We start from the raw sequence: 13,265 nt of genomic DNA, 5'->3' as shown, positions 1-13,265 counted from the left end.
AAAAATAATTACTTATCAATTTACATATATTAATAAGAAACAATATACAAAGGCATATTTTTATTAAAGTGTTATAGCAATAATAATCATACAAAGAGTGTGTAGAGATACAACATTTCTTGGGGTAAAAGGTGCTTCTGAATAAATCGTATATAATACTGAATGATCCAAAAGTCGTTATATTTAAAAAAAATATTTGTAACTAGATTAATAACAATTAACTGTTGGCTAGTGTATTTCTCTTACTTTATCACGTTCGAAATAATAAAATAATTGCTGTAACTGTATCTGATACATGGCAAAGTTACATATTTCAATCATTATTAAAGTCAAATCTTTCAATATGTACCGTTCAAGTTGTTTTCGGTGGTTCCAACTTGAGACTGATGAAAAAGTTTTCGCGATCCTCTCTATAACGTGCCTTCAAAAGAAATTCGCATGCGAATGAGTTTAATGGAAAATTGTAATTCTGCGCGAATCTTTGACAGTCCGTTAACCAGATTGCCATGTTGAGGACGTGTTTCCTCTTCATATCCACGTTCTTGGATTTTTTTTCGTCCTTCGAGAATATTTTTGATTCCAACGTGATTGTGCGCCAACGATAAAAAAACTTGCGCGCCAGATATCGTTGTCTACATGTCCAGATATCATTCGTCATTTCGTTAACAATATTTCGGTGTGTCGTGAACTTTATCCTGGCTAACGTTGCCGCGAAAATGCGTCTGGCTAAACGCGAAAATCCATCTCGCTCGGATCGTATTATCTTCTGTCCATCTCCTGAGCTAATATTATTGAAATTATTATGAATAGATTCTAAAGTCCCGATTTGAGTGCTTGATTGTTTTTTTGTAGAAGATGGTACAAAATTTGCTTGAATTTCCCTCAAACCATTTAATCCCAGAACTTTGATCAGAAAGTGGCCGACATATGGCATGCAAGGCGGACTGCGTTCTGCTGCAATCCAAACTCTTTGATACTTTGAACAGCGCGGATTCCTATAAATCTTGGAGAGCTTCTCCATCGTTTCGTATCTAAAAATGTTAAATTATGTTTCATTTTTATAAAGGAGAATTATTTATGTAAAATAGAAAGTGTGTCTGGAAAAATATAATATTTATATGACTCAAGGAGAAATCTATTCACGAAAAAGATCTACGAAAGCAATATAATTGCAAACCTACACAAAGAAAACTAATTATTTTGATAATTAATATAGATACCTGTTGGCGTGATGAGTTCTTAAGTAAGACCAACTTCTCCGAAGCCTGTAAATTGGCGGAGCCTGCAGACCCGCCAGGATAGATCGGCAGGACTGAAAATTGCCGAGCGCGAAACACTTGTCAGCTGCATTGATGAATCTCGCCATGATTCTGGTTCTCATGTCGAGCTGCTTGATCGCCAGGATTTCACTGACGGTCAAACAGGCAATCCGGTGGCTGAAGGCGATCCATGCACCTACATTCGGCGCGTTTCGCGAGGATCTTTGATGGATCAGTATCTCGATCTCGGTTGCGGGAATGCGAACGAAGAGATCGCGATCGATCATTGTCAATTGCGTGGCTAAAATTGTACTGTTCAAATCCCATACGGTGATACGAAAATTCATCTTTAACAATCTTCGCAATTGCGCCGTGCCTTTATCGACTTCTCCAGTTTCAATCAGCTTTTTGTTCTGTTTACGCGCACCATTGATGAAAAGCACGCGTTCCAATAGACTGCTGGACTGCTTCCCCGTAATTGTGGTTCCGGAATTGCCACTCTCAGAATTGCCTGATACTTGATTTTTTCGTCTGCAAAAGAGCTTCCTTTTCGCCTGCTTCTCTTTTCCACAACGAAAATCTCGAAGAGATGCCAGGTGATGTCTTAGCTCTCTGTTATATAAAAAATTATTTAATAAGTTCAAGTTTTTTTTATTTGAATTATTCAATATATAATTTTAAAAAATTATATATTTGTCAATTATTTAATAAAATATGCAAAAAAAATTAAAGTGAATAATAGGGTGAATAATAATTAGGTGAATAATAATTAGGGCTTCAAACTTTGACTAAAGTTTATATGCATTAAACAGAAATTTTTCACGAACAAATCCTATGAATCACAGTGTTTACAAGATGATAAATGTTTTTTCCATATCACCTGTAAGCAGCCGTAGCTGCTTGAGGTCTATACCAATATTCCGGTGTCCAGAAGAGTATCACTCGTCCTCTAGTGACAGTACTGGAACCGCCGGAAGTTAAGGCGGCGCAAGAAACGCTAGTTGTCAACTGACGACGCGAGACCGGAAGTTTCAGTTCCGGGTCCGACGGTTGTTTGCGGATGTTGACCGCGCTCGGCGATCTGAGAGTTTGCACGGATTCACGTTCGCCAGGTTGAACCGACCACGGTCCCAGCGCATGAAAGAAATGCGCTGCTGAAGAAAAGGCGTATCTTCGCGGATGCTTCTGACTTTTAAAGGATCTGTGATCCTCCCAGATCGTCACGCCGCTTTCGATTAATTTGCGAGGATCGACGAAGCGATGCGGGAGCTTAGACACGTCGACGTAACTGGAATCATCGCGGTAAGGACCCAGAATCAATTCGGAATTGCATTTCTCCGGTATACCAAGGCCGAAACGCGATACTTTCGAAGTTAAAGATCCTTTTCGATGCTGTTGCTGTTTTTCGTATTTTTTTTCTACGTGTTCTATAAACTCTTCCTCGGAGAGTATACTTTGATCTAAATGTTTTTAATCGTTAATGTTTATATTATTTTAAAATATTTGCATTGGAATACGCATACATGAATTTAATAATTTGTTTAATATAAAAACATATTAATTTATTTTACATATTAATAATATTACATATAAAACATATTAATTTATTTATTAATTTATTTTTTTATTTTACTTTCTTTGAAATTTTCACATTATTTCATGATAAGAAATTTTGAGATTTCTTTTTTTAAATATATTTAAATGGATAAAAAGATTTACGAGTTTTGCAAATCCGTCTGCTCTAACCGTGACATCGGCTGTGCTTTCTGGGAATATTAATGCCGACACTGTCGTCTAATTGACAGATGTTGCAAGACGTACTTTTGCAACTTGCGGTGCAATCGTGACGATGAGCGCTGCGATTTCTTGCGAAAATGACATTGCATAGTCCTCCGGAACGTTGCGATTTTGCTTGACCGCCAAACTTTATCTGACATGGCCAACTTTGACACGATTTCTTGCAGGTAACGTAATATGGCGTACGATCCCCTAGCTCGTACATAACATCCTGCAAGCTGGCTCCGGCGAATCTCACCGGAACAGGCGTGTAATGACCATTTATCAACTCGTTAAAAGATGATCCGAGATACAAGTCCTTGTCTGTCCATGTCGGAGCAATGAAATCGCCAGCGCCTCCATAACGAGTCCATATTCTATGCGTTTTTTTAAATAAAAACTTATTTCTTATGCAAAATTATACAGTCTTGATGATATTGATAACACGCAATTTAATAAACATGATTAAATACTGTTTCGATTAAAGCAGTAAGTATTTAATCTTCTTAAATGTCGAGGCATATGATGAGATCAAAAATAGTTTATATCAATTGGCACCTGAATACCGGTTTCTTTGCGTCGCGATTATTCTTGACTTCGATCTCAGACGATAGTAAATACAGTGTGCTAGTGCTCGACGAGCTTGCTGCCGTCGTTTCGGATAATGAGCTACCATCCATCTTACGCGCCAATAATCTCCGTACCTGTTCGCACCACATCCTCCAAAAAATTCTACGCCGCACGCCACCGAGCTCATAATAATTAGCTCGACCGTCAATGAATCTAAAGATAATGAATCTAAGATATATTTCAAATGCAAATTCATTCTCTTAAAAAAAGATGAGAGAGATTCTATCATATGTTTTTATATTTATAAATAAATTTTATATTTAAATAATTAAAAATTAAAAATATTTAAATAATTAGAAAAATTAGTTTATTATATAAATATAATCATCTAATTAATTATTGGATTAAATTAATTTTTGAATTCTTTCTCGAACAAATGAGAATTTTTTTATATTTCTTATTTCATTTCTAACGAAGAGTATACCTTGCCTTTAGTGTCCTACGACGTCTTCTCCTGAACACACTGAGCGTAACATACTCTAAAGGATATATGGATACGAGTTCAAAACTCTCAATACTGATGTCGATATCAGATGGACAAATAAAACCAGGATTAGTCTGCAGAATATCGGCGGCGACGATCAATCTGGTCGGCGTGAGACCCAGAGTGACCTGACGTAACCCGTGTCCATTTCTCGTGGTTTCCGCGAATGGCGATTCTATCAGGATCGTCTCGGAAAATTCGCAATACTCTGACAACAATAGCTTACGTATTCTGTTATTTTGCGGACGACCGGGCAACCTCGTTTCACGTGACACGTTCATGGATGACTTCTCTCGCGCGGCGAGGAGAAAAATAATATCGCGCTGCACGGATCATCTATAAGTTTTTTCACGACCCAATGATTTTCAAAGCGTTCAAAGATTGTCTACTTGACAGAGCTTAACCGCGCTGGATTAACGCTTTCTCGACCGAAATGTCAGAGAAAGTCGCACTATTATTCGTAGACAACTTCTTGCAAAATTTCATTCTATAAAGGGTGACAGTTATGCTTACGATTGTAAAAATTAAAGCTGAATTAGTATAATTACTGAATTAATATTTCTATAATATTTCGATTAATTTCTGAAAAATGTTATCTAATAATTTTTGTATTTTTAACATGTTTATTTAGGAAATCGATAAACTTCAGGATTAAGTATATCGTCGTTTTTATTTAAAAATTCAACCTCTCGTCGAATTTTCTGTTAATATTCGTACATAGAGTCGCGATTGTAGTAGATTACATTCCAAGATAGAGACTACGTGGTAAATACTGGTCGTAAAACCTCGTCGATTAATAAGAATTAGCTCCTTTACTTTATTTACTCGGTGTATAATACGATAATAAATAAGATATAAAAAACACGTACATGTGTAAAAGAACCTCTAATAGAGAGGGAGCGCCGTTTTACTTATAATAAATGGTTAGCATCGAAACGTGCAAAAATGTACAAAATTTACGAAGATACATACAAAGATTGTTCCGACATTCTCTCGACTCAATTATATTCTTATCGACTATTGTTCTCCGGATTCACTCTGATGGTGACTTTGTTGCTGAGAGCGGATGCGAGCTTCTCGACATTGCTCTGAAGAAGCTTGCTCGGCTCAGAATTCGTTGTATCGTTACTGGGTGCCGCCGCGTTTTCGGAAATAGTCTTCACGGGCGACTGATTTTCCTGAAATAAATAAATTTACATTCATAGTGTCTATTTTTCTAAGAGGTACGCTTAAATAACAAGTACACAGAACAGTTTTCTAGAAACGTAAACAATAAAAAGTCAAAGTTAAAAATTGATAGAAATTTATGATAAATGTAATTTTAGAGTTCTTTCTGACTGATCTTTCTTGAAATGATCACTTACTACTCCTTCAGTCTTTCTTCTGAGGTTTGATCTTTGCAGGGTCGCTACGAGTTCGTTTTGCAATCTGGACACGACAGGGCTGTTGGACGCCTCGTCGACGACGCCGTTTCTGTCGCGACTCGACTGTTGCGGCAAGAATTCCAATCTGGATGGCTGCTTCGTCTCACCCTCGTACGCCCCTATCCTGACGGCCACCTTGCTTCCAACGAGAGGTTTCGAGATCTGTGGGCCATTGGTCGGCGAGACCGATGAGAACGACGTCTTGGCGAGCTCTGCAACGGGACTCGTCGCGGCATCCTTGGGGACCTTGCTTCCGGTACCAACATGTTGTGGACTTCCGTTCGAGACCGGATTCGTCACCGGAAAGTATGTCGGCGGCGGCTTCGGTACTGTGTTGGGTGCCTCTTTCAGTTTGAACGACTCGATGCTCTGCATCTCCACCGAGTCGTCATTGCCTCGATTTTTCGAAGAGAGCGGAAGTGGAGGAGGCGCCGGAGGAGGCATTGGAGGACTCATCGTCGCCGTCGTTGTTGCCGTTGCCGTTGTCGAGGTATCATTGAGCACTCTTTTTTCTTGTTCCTAAAAATTAATATAACAATATAATTAATATAATAATAATAAAACGCGAGTTTGAGTTAATATATTATTCAAATAAGTTAATGAGTCAAGCACAGGCCAGAATTATATTTTAAAATTAATATTTGAAGAAATAAGATTAGAAATGAAAACGAAAGAACTTTTTACTAACACGATAAAATTATAAATTAAGATAAAATTGATATTAGAGAATAAAATTTTTAATATGTTCTTAATGTGTCGATATGAAATTATTAAATATTTTGACGCATCGATAAGTTGATTTTGGATGTACGTATCAAAGTTTTAAGTCAAATCGATTATTAATGTGATTTGATATATAATTACTAACGTTATAAGGCATGATTGTGACCAACGCTTGTTTCTTTTTCATTGTGTCGGTTACATTATTCATCTTCGAGCTTTTCTTATCCATACTTCCAAATTTCCCAATGTATTTTTAATTATATGCAGTGTGTATGTGTGTTAGCTAAATAATTTAATTTATCAAGTATTCCACTTTCCACTTTTTCTCCGTGAGTTAATTGTCCACTTCTTTTTATGATGCTTTTTCTAACATATGATCACCATACTATCCTTTATTGAATTTCCTATTATTCCTAGTAATATTCAAATAATTTTAATTGTAGCAGTTTTAATTGAAAGTTGGGTTTCTAGACTGTTTAACAAATTTTTTTCGCTTCTTTTAATAATCCTAAAATAGAGAAATCTGTCAAGCTCCAATAAAGAAGTCTTTTTCATGATACGTTTGCATCTCGATGATCCTTCGTTTTTCGTTACGGTGTTTTGCGTATGCGAGCCTTATTTTCTTCTAATTACGATTGCACGGCGACCTCGAGTTTTGCGGTATTTTGCAGACCGCCGATCGCGCGACACGACGAGCGACTGAAAAAACACGCCGCGAGAGTAACGTGCGAGAGTTACGTCGTCTTACGTCGAGTCGCTCTTATGTAAGCCCCTATTATTTTGCACGTCCGTCGCAATTCGTAGGAAACTGTCGAAGCGAAGGAAAAGAAGAAGAAAAATGTGGCACAAGAGACCCGCGTCGTGTTGCGTTGCGTATCGCGTTGCATTCACGGTATCGAATATACCTATATATTTGCGTACGATGAAATCGCAATCGCGGCTACCGGTTATAGCGAATAAATCCGCAAGCACTTCGATAACAGTGATTATAGAACGATAAGAAGTGGCAACAAACCGCTAATCAGTCCTTGGCTCTTAATAGCGAGTCATCTGTTGATCGCCGAAGAGATGAGGAGCCAATGATTTACCTCAGCGTGATAACGAGATCATTAAAAAAATATATATTTTCTCTAGATAAGTATTTTATTATCTAGATAAATATATTTTATCTACACTTTTTTATTTCCAATATTTATTTTCTTTAAATGTATCCTCTCGTTAGGATTATCAGTTCTGCATAAAACATAGAATTCAATTTATAAGTACATGACAATTTGTTTCTGATAATTTAAAGGCTAATTTAAATTTAAATGTGAATCTTTTAATTTTGTTTCTGGATAATTATTAATTCGTAGCTGGTTTCTTCATGTTATTATCATCAGCATTATTGATATTATTATTATTATCATTAATAAAACTTTCTCATGGATACATTCAAGGCGATATAAGAATAATGCGATCCACACACACATACACATGAATAATTGATAGATAATTTGCTAATATGTCACTTCCGCAATTAAACGTAGTCCTTAATTCACTCTCGTGCACATTCTCTCTGCCGCGCGGTAATATAAGAACTGAAACAAAATGTCGTATATACGCGTGACTTTAAAAGTGCAACCTGCTCGTTATCTCTCGTTTCAACAATACTAAACGTCACGACCAATGTACTCTTATACAGGTATACAACAGGTAAATATGTCAGTGCGTCAGCATTACGCACACACACTACTATGTAATCTACACGCCACACTGACAATGACTCCGGGATCTTCATAATTTCGTGTTCTTATCTGTTTGCACCGGCATATCCTTGCGGTTGTGTAATTAAAAAATGCGCTATTAGAATCGCTCATTCTTTCCGCTTCGAAAAATTCTTGCAAAACAAACGCTTTAATCAAAAATTTGATTGCAATTTATTTTCGGCGTTTTATTCAATGAAATCAATTCTTCTTTGCTATATTATTTAACACAATCATTAATTCCGTATTTTTAATTACGATGATCTTTCATAAAAATCATTGTAATGATCGAGGTTACATACAATTTTATGTGAATTATATTATTGTTTATCAACATTCTTATATTACCTTGATTTTAGTAAATTCAAAGTCTATATTATTTCGGAATTTTTATTAATTAAAATTTGTTACGTAACGATAAATGAACAAGTTTATCGATGAGTGTAGTGTTAAGGCTTGATCATCTTTACATATGCAACATGTTACGTTACTAATCGGTTTCAAAGATATGCTTATCACTGAACAGTATATCAGACTGGCGTCAGGTGGACTATTGTTATCGCATGAAAGTTAAAACATCATATATTTCGAATTTCGCAAGACAATATCGGAAAGTAAATTTGTAAATTTTATATCTATAAAATATAATAAAATTTTCTAAATCTTGTTTGCAATATATCTTAAAATATTGAAGAAATTTAAATCTCTCTTTTTCTCTTTCTTTTTTCTCCTTTATATATTTCAAAATATAATTTATATAATTTTAATAATAATGAATAATAATGAACACAGTGTCTATTTGCTAATTAGCTTTTCTTACCTTCTCGAGAACTTGATCCGTTGACTGTGCCTTTTGTTGAGCAGAGTTGAACATCTTTTGGTGTGCACGTTTAAATTCCTCCATCAACTGCAAACGAGTCAGTTTTATTATAAGAGCATTTTTTATCTGATTATCTGACAAGCATAGCCAGAATAAATATGAAAAGCATAGCCAGAATAAATATGACGAAATACTTATTATCCATCGAATAAATTTGCATACAAATTTGTCTCGTATTTTTATAATTGTAAAGAATACTTAAGTCCTTGTGCTTTTATTATATGAAATTTCAATTAGAATTGTGAATTATTTTTAAAATATATATTTATAAAATATATTTATAAAATATAGAGTATAAATCCATTAACAAAAATTAACTATTGAATCATAAACAACATTTATTATAAATGTTGTTTATGATTCAATAGTTAATTTTTTATTATAAATGTGCAAACAACTGACCTTATCATGTGTCACTTTTTGCTCCTGTGACCTTAGAGCTTCAAGATTCTGAGGTTTGCGGATGTCCGGAGTTTTTTCCTTTGGCGCTTCCGCTTTAGCGGCGTTATTCATTCTCTACGAGAAAAAATAATACGTCACGCATGACGATGATGAATGACCAAGAATAAGCGAAATGAGAATAATCAATCACGCGATATATTGAAAGTAATAAATATAATGTGATACTTTATAGGACGTAATTTGAATCCTGCACATTTTAAAAAAAAATATCTATCGTAAAAATTTTTCAAGAAATATAATTTTGAGAAAAATAAATAAAAATAGAAGATAATCTAACAATAAGATAAGTGTCGATTGGCAGCAAAAGATTAAATCTTTTATGGCATATTACATGTTAGCAAAGCGTTTTATTGATAATGTTCATTTTTTATTACGATAAACATGAATAGAAGTAACATAAAAGATATCATATAGATAAATCGAAATCGAGCGCAAGTACAAAACAAGAATAAAGATTAAAAAATTATGAACAAGAAGGAAAAATATGGACTGTCGTTGATACACGCGATAACACATATACACATACATTATGATAGGAATAAATTATAAGAACTCGATCTTCGATCAAGCCTGGCTTTAAATTTTTTAAAACGACTTTTCGATTTCTTGATCATCAATTTTTTTCTTCTATTAGAATTACAATTTGAGCCATGTAAATTTTGCATTTTTTAATTTATAATTTCACGAATTTTATTCATTTATTTTTCGCGATCTTATCATAGAAAAAATACTGATACTTTAACATCTATATACCTGCTGCGCTCGCCTTTGCAACTCTTGTGTAATGGCAGTGCTCAGATCAGTGCTGGCGATTGGCGACGTCCTAGCGACATCCTTGCGTGGTGTCGCGTATGCGGTCGTTGAAGTCTCTGTTGTTTTGCTGGCGACGCTGCTGGATCCACCGCCAGTCGCCGATCCATAAGAAACGGTTGACGCCGGTTCGCAGGACGACGTTGATAGCGATGATGATGTCGATGCGGAATCTTTGCTGCAGGACGATTCGAGACTCGATTCAGTTTCTGTCGAGCCGGTGCTGCCCATCGACATGGTACTACCCATTTGTATACCCATAGCGTTCATCGGTTTCGTTTCTATAACGGTAGATAATGTAACGGTGATTGTCATACACAAAATATTAGAAAAGCGAATTTAACTTTAAAAGAAAAAATTAAATTTTCATTATGTATATTAAATCACATATGCATGCGACTGCATTTATTAGTAAAAAAATAATGTAAAATATATTTTAAAATAATCTTGGAAAGTAGAAATTTTTATATTTATTTATGGAAAGTAATCTCATAAAAATATCTTTCAAGGTCTACGTCTCTGAAACATAAGATCAATAGCGATGTTAGAGAATGCTCTTCAAGCTGACGGCCGAGCGAATACCGCGGCCAGTTATTATTCTAACGATGCTGCGGGAAAAGTCGTCAAACCTGCTGGCCATTTGTAAGGAAGCGGCGGCGGAGGTGCAGGTGGACAAACTGACTGATGCACCTCCACGGTCGTTATCGTCTTCCTCTCGGCCTCGCTCTGCCTCTGCAGGTCTGTCAATCGATTGCCGACCGCTTGGCCGTTCTCCTGGTGTAAAATTATTCATGATGCATTAGTAGACTTCCGTTTCTCATTTAAATCGACCGGTCGCGCTTAACGAGCCAGTATAAAAAATAGCTCGATAACGAAAATAGAAGCACTATGAAATTGACGGATGTGCAAATTTCCTTACTTTGGAGCCGTGGTACATGGGCAAGTCGTCAGCGGGTCCATCATAAATCACGTCCTGCTGTTGCCTCGCGTTATCTCGCCGATAGGCCAGCCGCCGATTGGCTTCGTCTCGTGGATTCGCGTCGAAATCGTGCACCTCGTAGTCGATCCTGGGCGCGACAGGGTCGTAAAGCGGCTCATTTTCGATGTCGTCCTCGTAATTGCCGCGCGAATTGAAGTGATATTGTCCGCCTGGTATAGGCCGATGGTTCTGGTTCGAGCTCTGATTAACACGAATCACGGTCGTGTTATTTGGTTTTCGCGACCATTCCGGCGCCTAGAAAGTGGTCCATTTAGATTCCAATGAAAGGACTCTTGCGTACGACTCTTTTTATTTCATATTTTAATAATGAAATAAAGTTCGAACTTTCGAGCTCTGATATGCATGGAATAGAATTTAATTTATACTCATTTTCTCTCAAATGAACTGTTTAGTAATAGATGATTTTTGTGGAATTGCTTCTATTAACTAACTGGTTTTATTGGTTCTAATTATATATGAAGTAAAATATTTTAACACCTTTACCTGATCCACGTGCGTCCACTCCGAGGAGGAACTGCAGCTACTGGTCGACAGGGCGAGAGGACAGCATATCCTATAACGGCACCCGGAAATGAAGTAGAATTTATATATGTGTCTTCCGTGCTGGTGATTACGCAAGTTATGAGTCCGATTTCTAAAGAGCAGAATTTGCTAGACGCGTATTTTTACGTGGCAAGTACCTCGGGGAATTGGACGAATGCTTATATGGCGGCAAGGAATTCAAGCCATGACCGACTCTGCGATCGTTATCGAGTGTCCTATTAATGGACCGACTTTCTCCCGATGTAAATTCATTGATGGCATCCGATAACGGTCACGAGCAACAAAATACGTAAATATCTATCTAGGTAGCGAAAGTATCGTGGATAGTGTCAGACGTTGATTTCCGCGACGAGGAGAAATAAATGATAAAACGAATGAAGCAATTAGAGAGTAACGTTTCTGAAAAATCTGCATATCCTGCTGATTGTGACATGGCTGATGTATGTGACATGGTATCGTTTTACGACTTGTTCGACTTAATTACTCGAAAACTGTTAATTTCACTTGATTGTTCTTTTTGCATGAGAAACGTCAAATTACCGCTCACCTGCCGTTTCGATTGCAGGCATCGTCGCGCGGATATCGCTGATGCATCCTGCCATCGTGATGATGATGCTGCGGCGAGGACGGCGCGTTGTTCTGATGCTGGGACGGCGGGCTCGCCGCCACAACGCTAGACGTCTCGGAGTCGTAGCCGCTGGAGCCGCGCGTCCACAACGGCTCGGGACAGTCGTAAAGGTGATTGGGGACCGCGGGTCGTTGCACCACGAGATCGAGGATCGCCGAACTGCGCATCACCTCGATAGCTCTCTCGAATGGCAGATCGGTGAGTCGTTGCCCGTTGCACCAGATTATCACGTCGCCGGCCTTTAAACCCGCCGCTCGCGCGGGTCCCCCTTCTCTCGTGCCCTAAATGTTTATGTTTTTTTGTTGTATTTTTAGATAAATTGAATTCTTCCCCGAACAGCTTATTGTACAAATTCGGCTTTGAAACGTCAAAATTCAAATACAATATAAAAATTTGAATACGATCTTGTTTCAACTAGGTAATCTTATATTATTTTTATTTTATTCGAGTTTATTTTAATCTCGTTCTTAAAATTTATATTAATTAAATGATGATACGACAATATATAAATTTGAAATGGCAAGATCGAACGTTGATCTTGATCAAGGCAGGAGAAATTTTACAATAATAAAAAGTCTCAAGAATGCCAGTTGCTTCGATGTGACATAACTACATCCAATTAGGATGTTATTAACCTGGACGGTGAGACCAGGTACGATGCCCCTGCAAACACCGCAGCCCAGACGACCCTTTTCGCCGACGAGAATCCGAATTCTGACTTCTGCGTTCGGCACGTTGCCTAAACCAGTTTCGTTGTATTGCAGCTGCTGTTGCTGTTGCTGCACCATGTGCCAGGTAACCGGATCGTTCGGATTGCTTTACGAATCATAAATGATTTTTGTAACGAGAGAATGCCGATCGAATGAGACACGTATGCGTTTGCGCAAGGTTTTAATTAAGT

General features: G+C 37.1%; 2 protein-coding genes across 3 annotated transcripts in view; both read right to left on the bottom strand.

Moving 5' to 3' along the window:
• Window positions 1-49: 49 nt before the first annotated feature.
• Window positions 50-3,769, bottom strand: LOC112638239. Its single transcript, XM_025409589.1, has 5 exons — window positions 3,594-3,769; window positions 3,081-3,412; window positions 2,140-2,719; window positions 1,221-1,871; window positions 50-1,031 (listed from the first exon to the last, which is right to left on the bottom strand). Exons 1-5 carry the CDS (start codon window positions 3,752-3,754, stop codon window positions 353-355), a joined length of 2,403 nt encoding a protein of 800 aa, XP_025265374.1. The 5' UTR covers window positions 3,755-3,769; the 3' UTR covers window positions 50-352.
• A 1,031-nt stretch (window positions 3,770-4,800) lies between these two features.
• LOC105248263 overlaps window positions 4,801-13,265 on the bottom strand; it is a 32,865-nt gene continuing 24,400 nt past the window's right edge. Inside the window, exons 5-14 of one of the 2 annotated variants that reach the window (XM_011252945.3) lie at window positions 13,000-13,180; window positions 12,284-12,645; window positions 11,677-11,746; window positions 11,113-11,427; window positions 10,823-10,967; window positions 10,137-10,474; window positions 9,324-9,437; window positions 8,862-8,948; window positions 5,514-6,092; window positions 4,801-5,327 (exon numbers count right to left, since the gene is read on the bottom strand). In XM_011252945.3, the coding sequence (XP_011251247.1) occupies window positions 5,160-5,327; window positions 5,514-6,092; window positions 8,862-8,948; window positions 9,324-9,437; window positions 10,137-10,474; window positions 10,823-10,967; window positions 11,113-11,427; window positions 11,677-11,746; window positions 12,284-12,645; window positions 13,000-13,180 (2,359 nt within the window). In that variant the 3' untranslated portion in view covers window positions 4,801-5,159. The remainder of the gene's footprint in view (window positions 5,328-5,513; window positions 6,093-8,861; window positions 8,949-9,323; window positions 9,438-10,136; window positions 10,475-10,822; window positions 10,968-11,112; window positions 11,428-11,676; window positions 11,747-12,283; window positions 12,646-12,999; window positions 13,181-13,265) is intronic. The other variant, XM_011252946.3, reaches the window with a different exon arrangement.

The sequence above is a fragment of the Camponotus floridanus genome, unplaced genomic scaffold, assembly GCF_003227725.1.
Source record: "Camponotus floridanus strain SB8 unplaced genomic scaffold, Cflo_v7.5 scaffold27, whole genome shotgun sequence".
NCBI classification, from domain to species: Eukaryota; Metazoa; Arthropoda; class Insecta; order Hymenoptera; family Formicidae; genus Camponotus; species Camponotus floridanus.
This window is presented reverse-complemented; position numbering and strand designations above follow the sequence as displayed.

What these genes read in the sequence shown, in the direction of transcription:
- LOC112638239 (XM_025409589.1), bottom strand. Translation starts at nt 3,754, where the DNA reads ATGTGGTGCGAACAGGTACGGAGATTATTGGCGCGTAAGATGGATGGT. An exon ending in GCAAAGAAACCGGTATTCAG is followed by an intron (nt 3,413 to 3,593) that starts GTGCCAATTGAT and finishes AAAAACGCATAG; the next exon opens with AATATGGACTCGTTATGGAG. An exon ending in AGAACTCATCACGCCAACAG is followed by an intron (nt 1,032 to 1,220) that starts GTATCTATATTA and finishes TAACATTTTTAG; the next exon opens with ATACGAAACGATGGAGAAGC.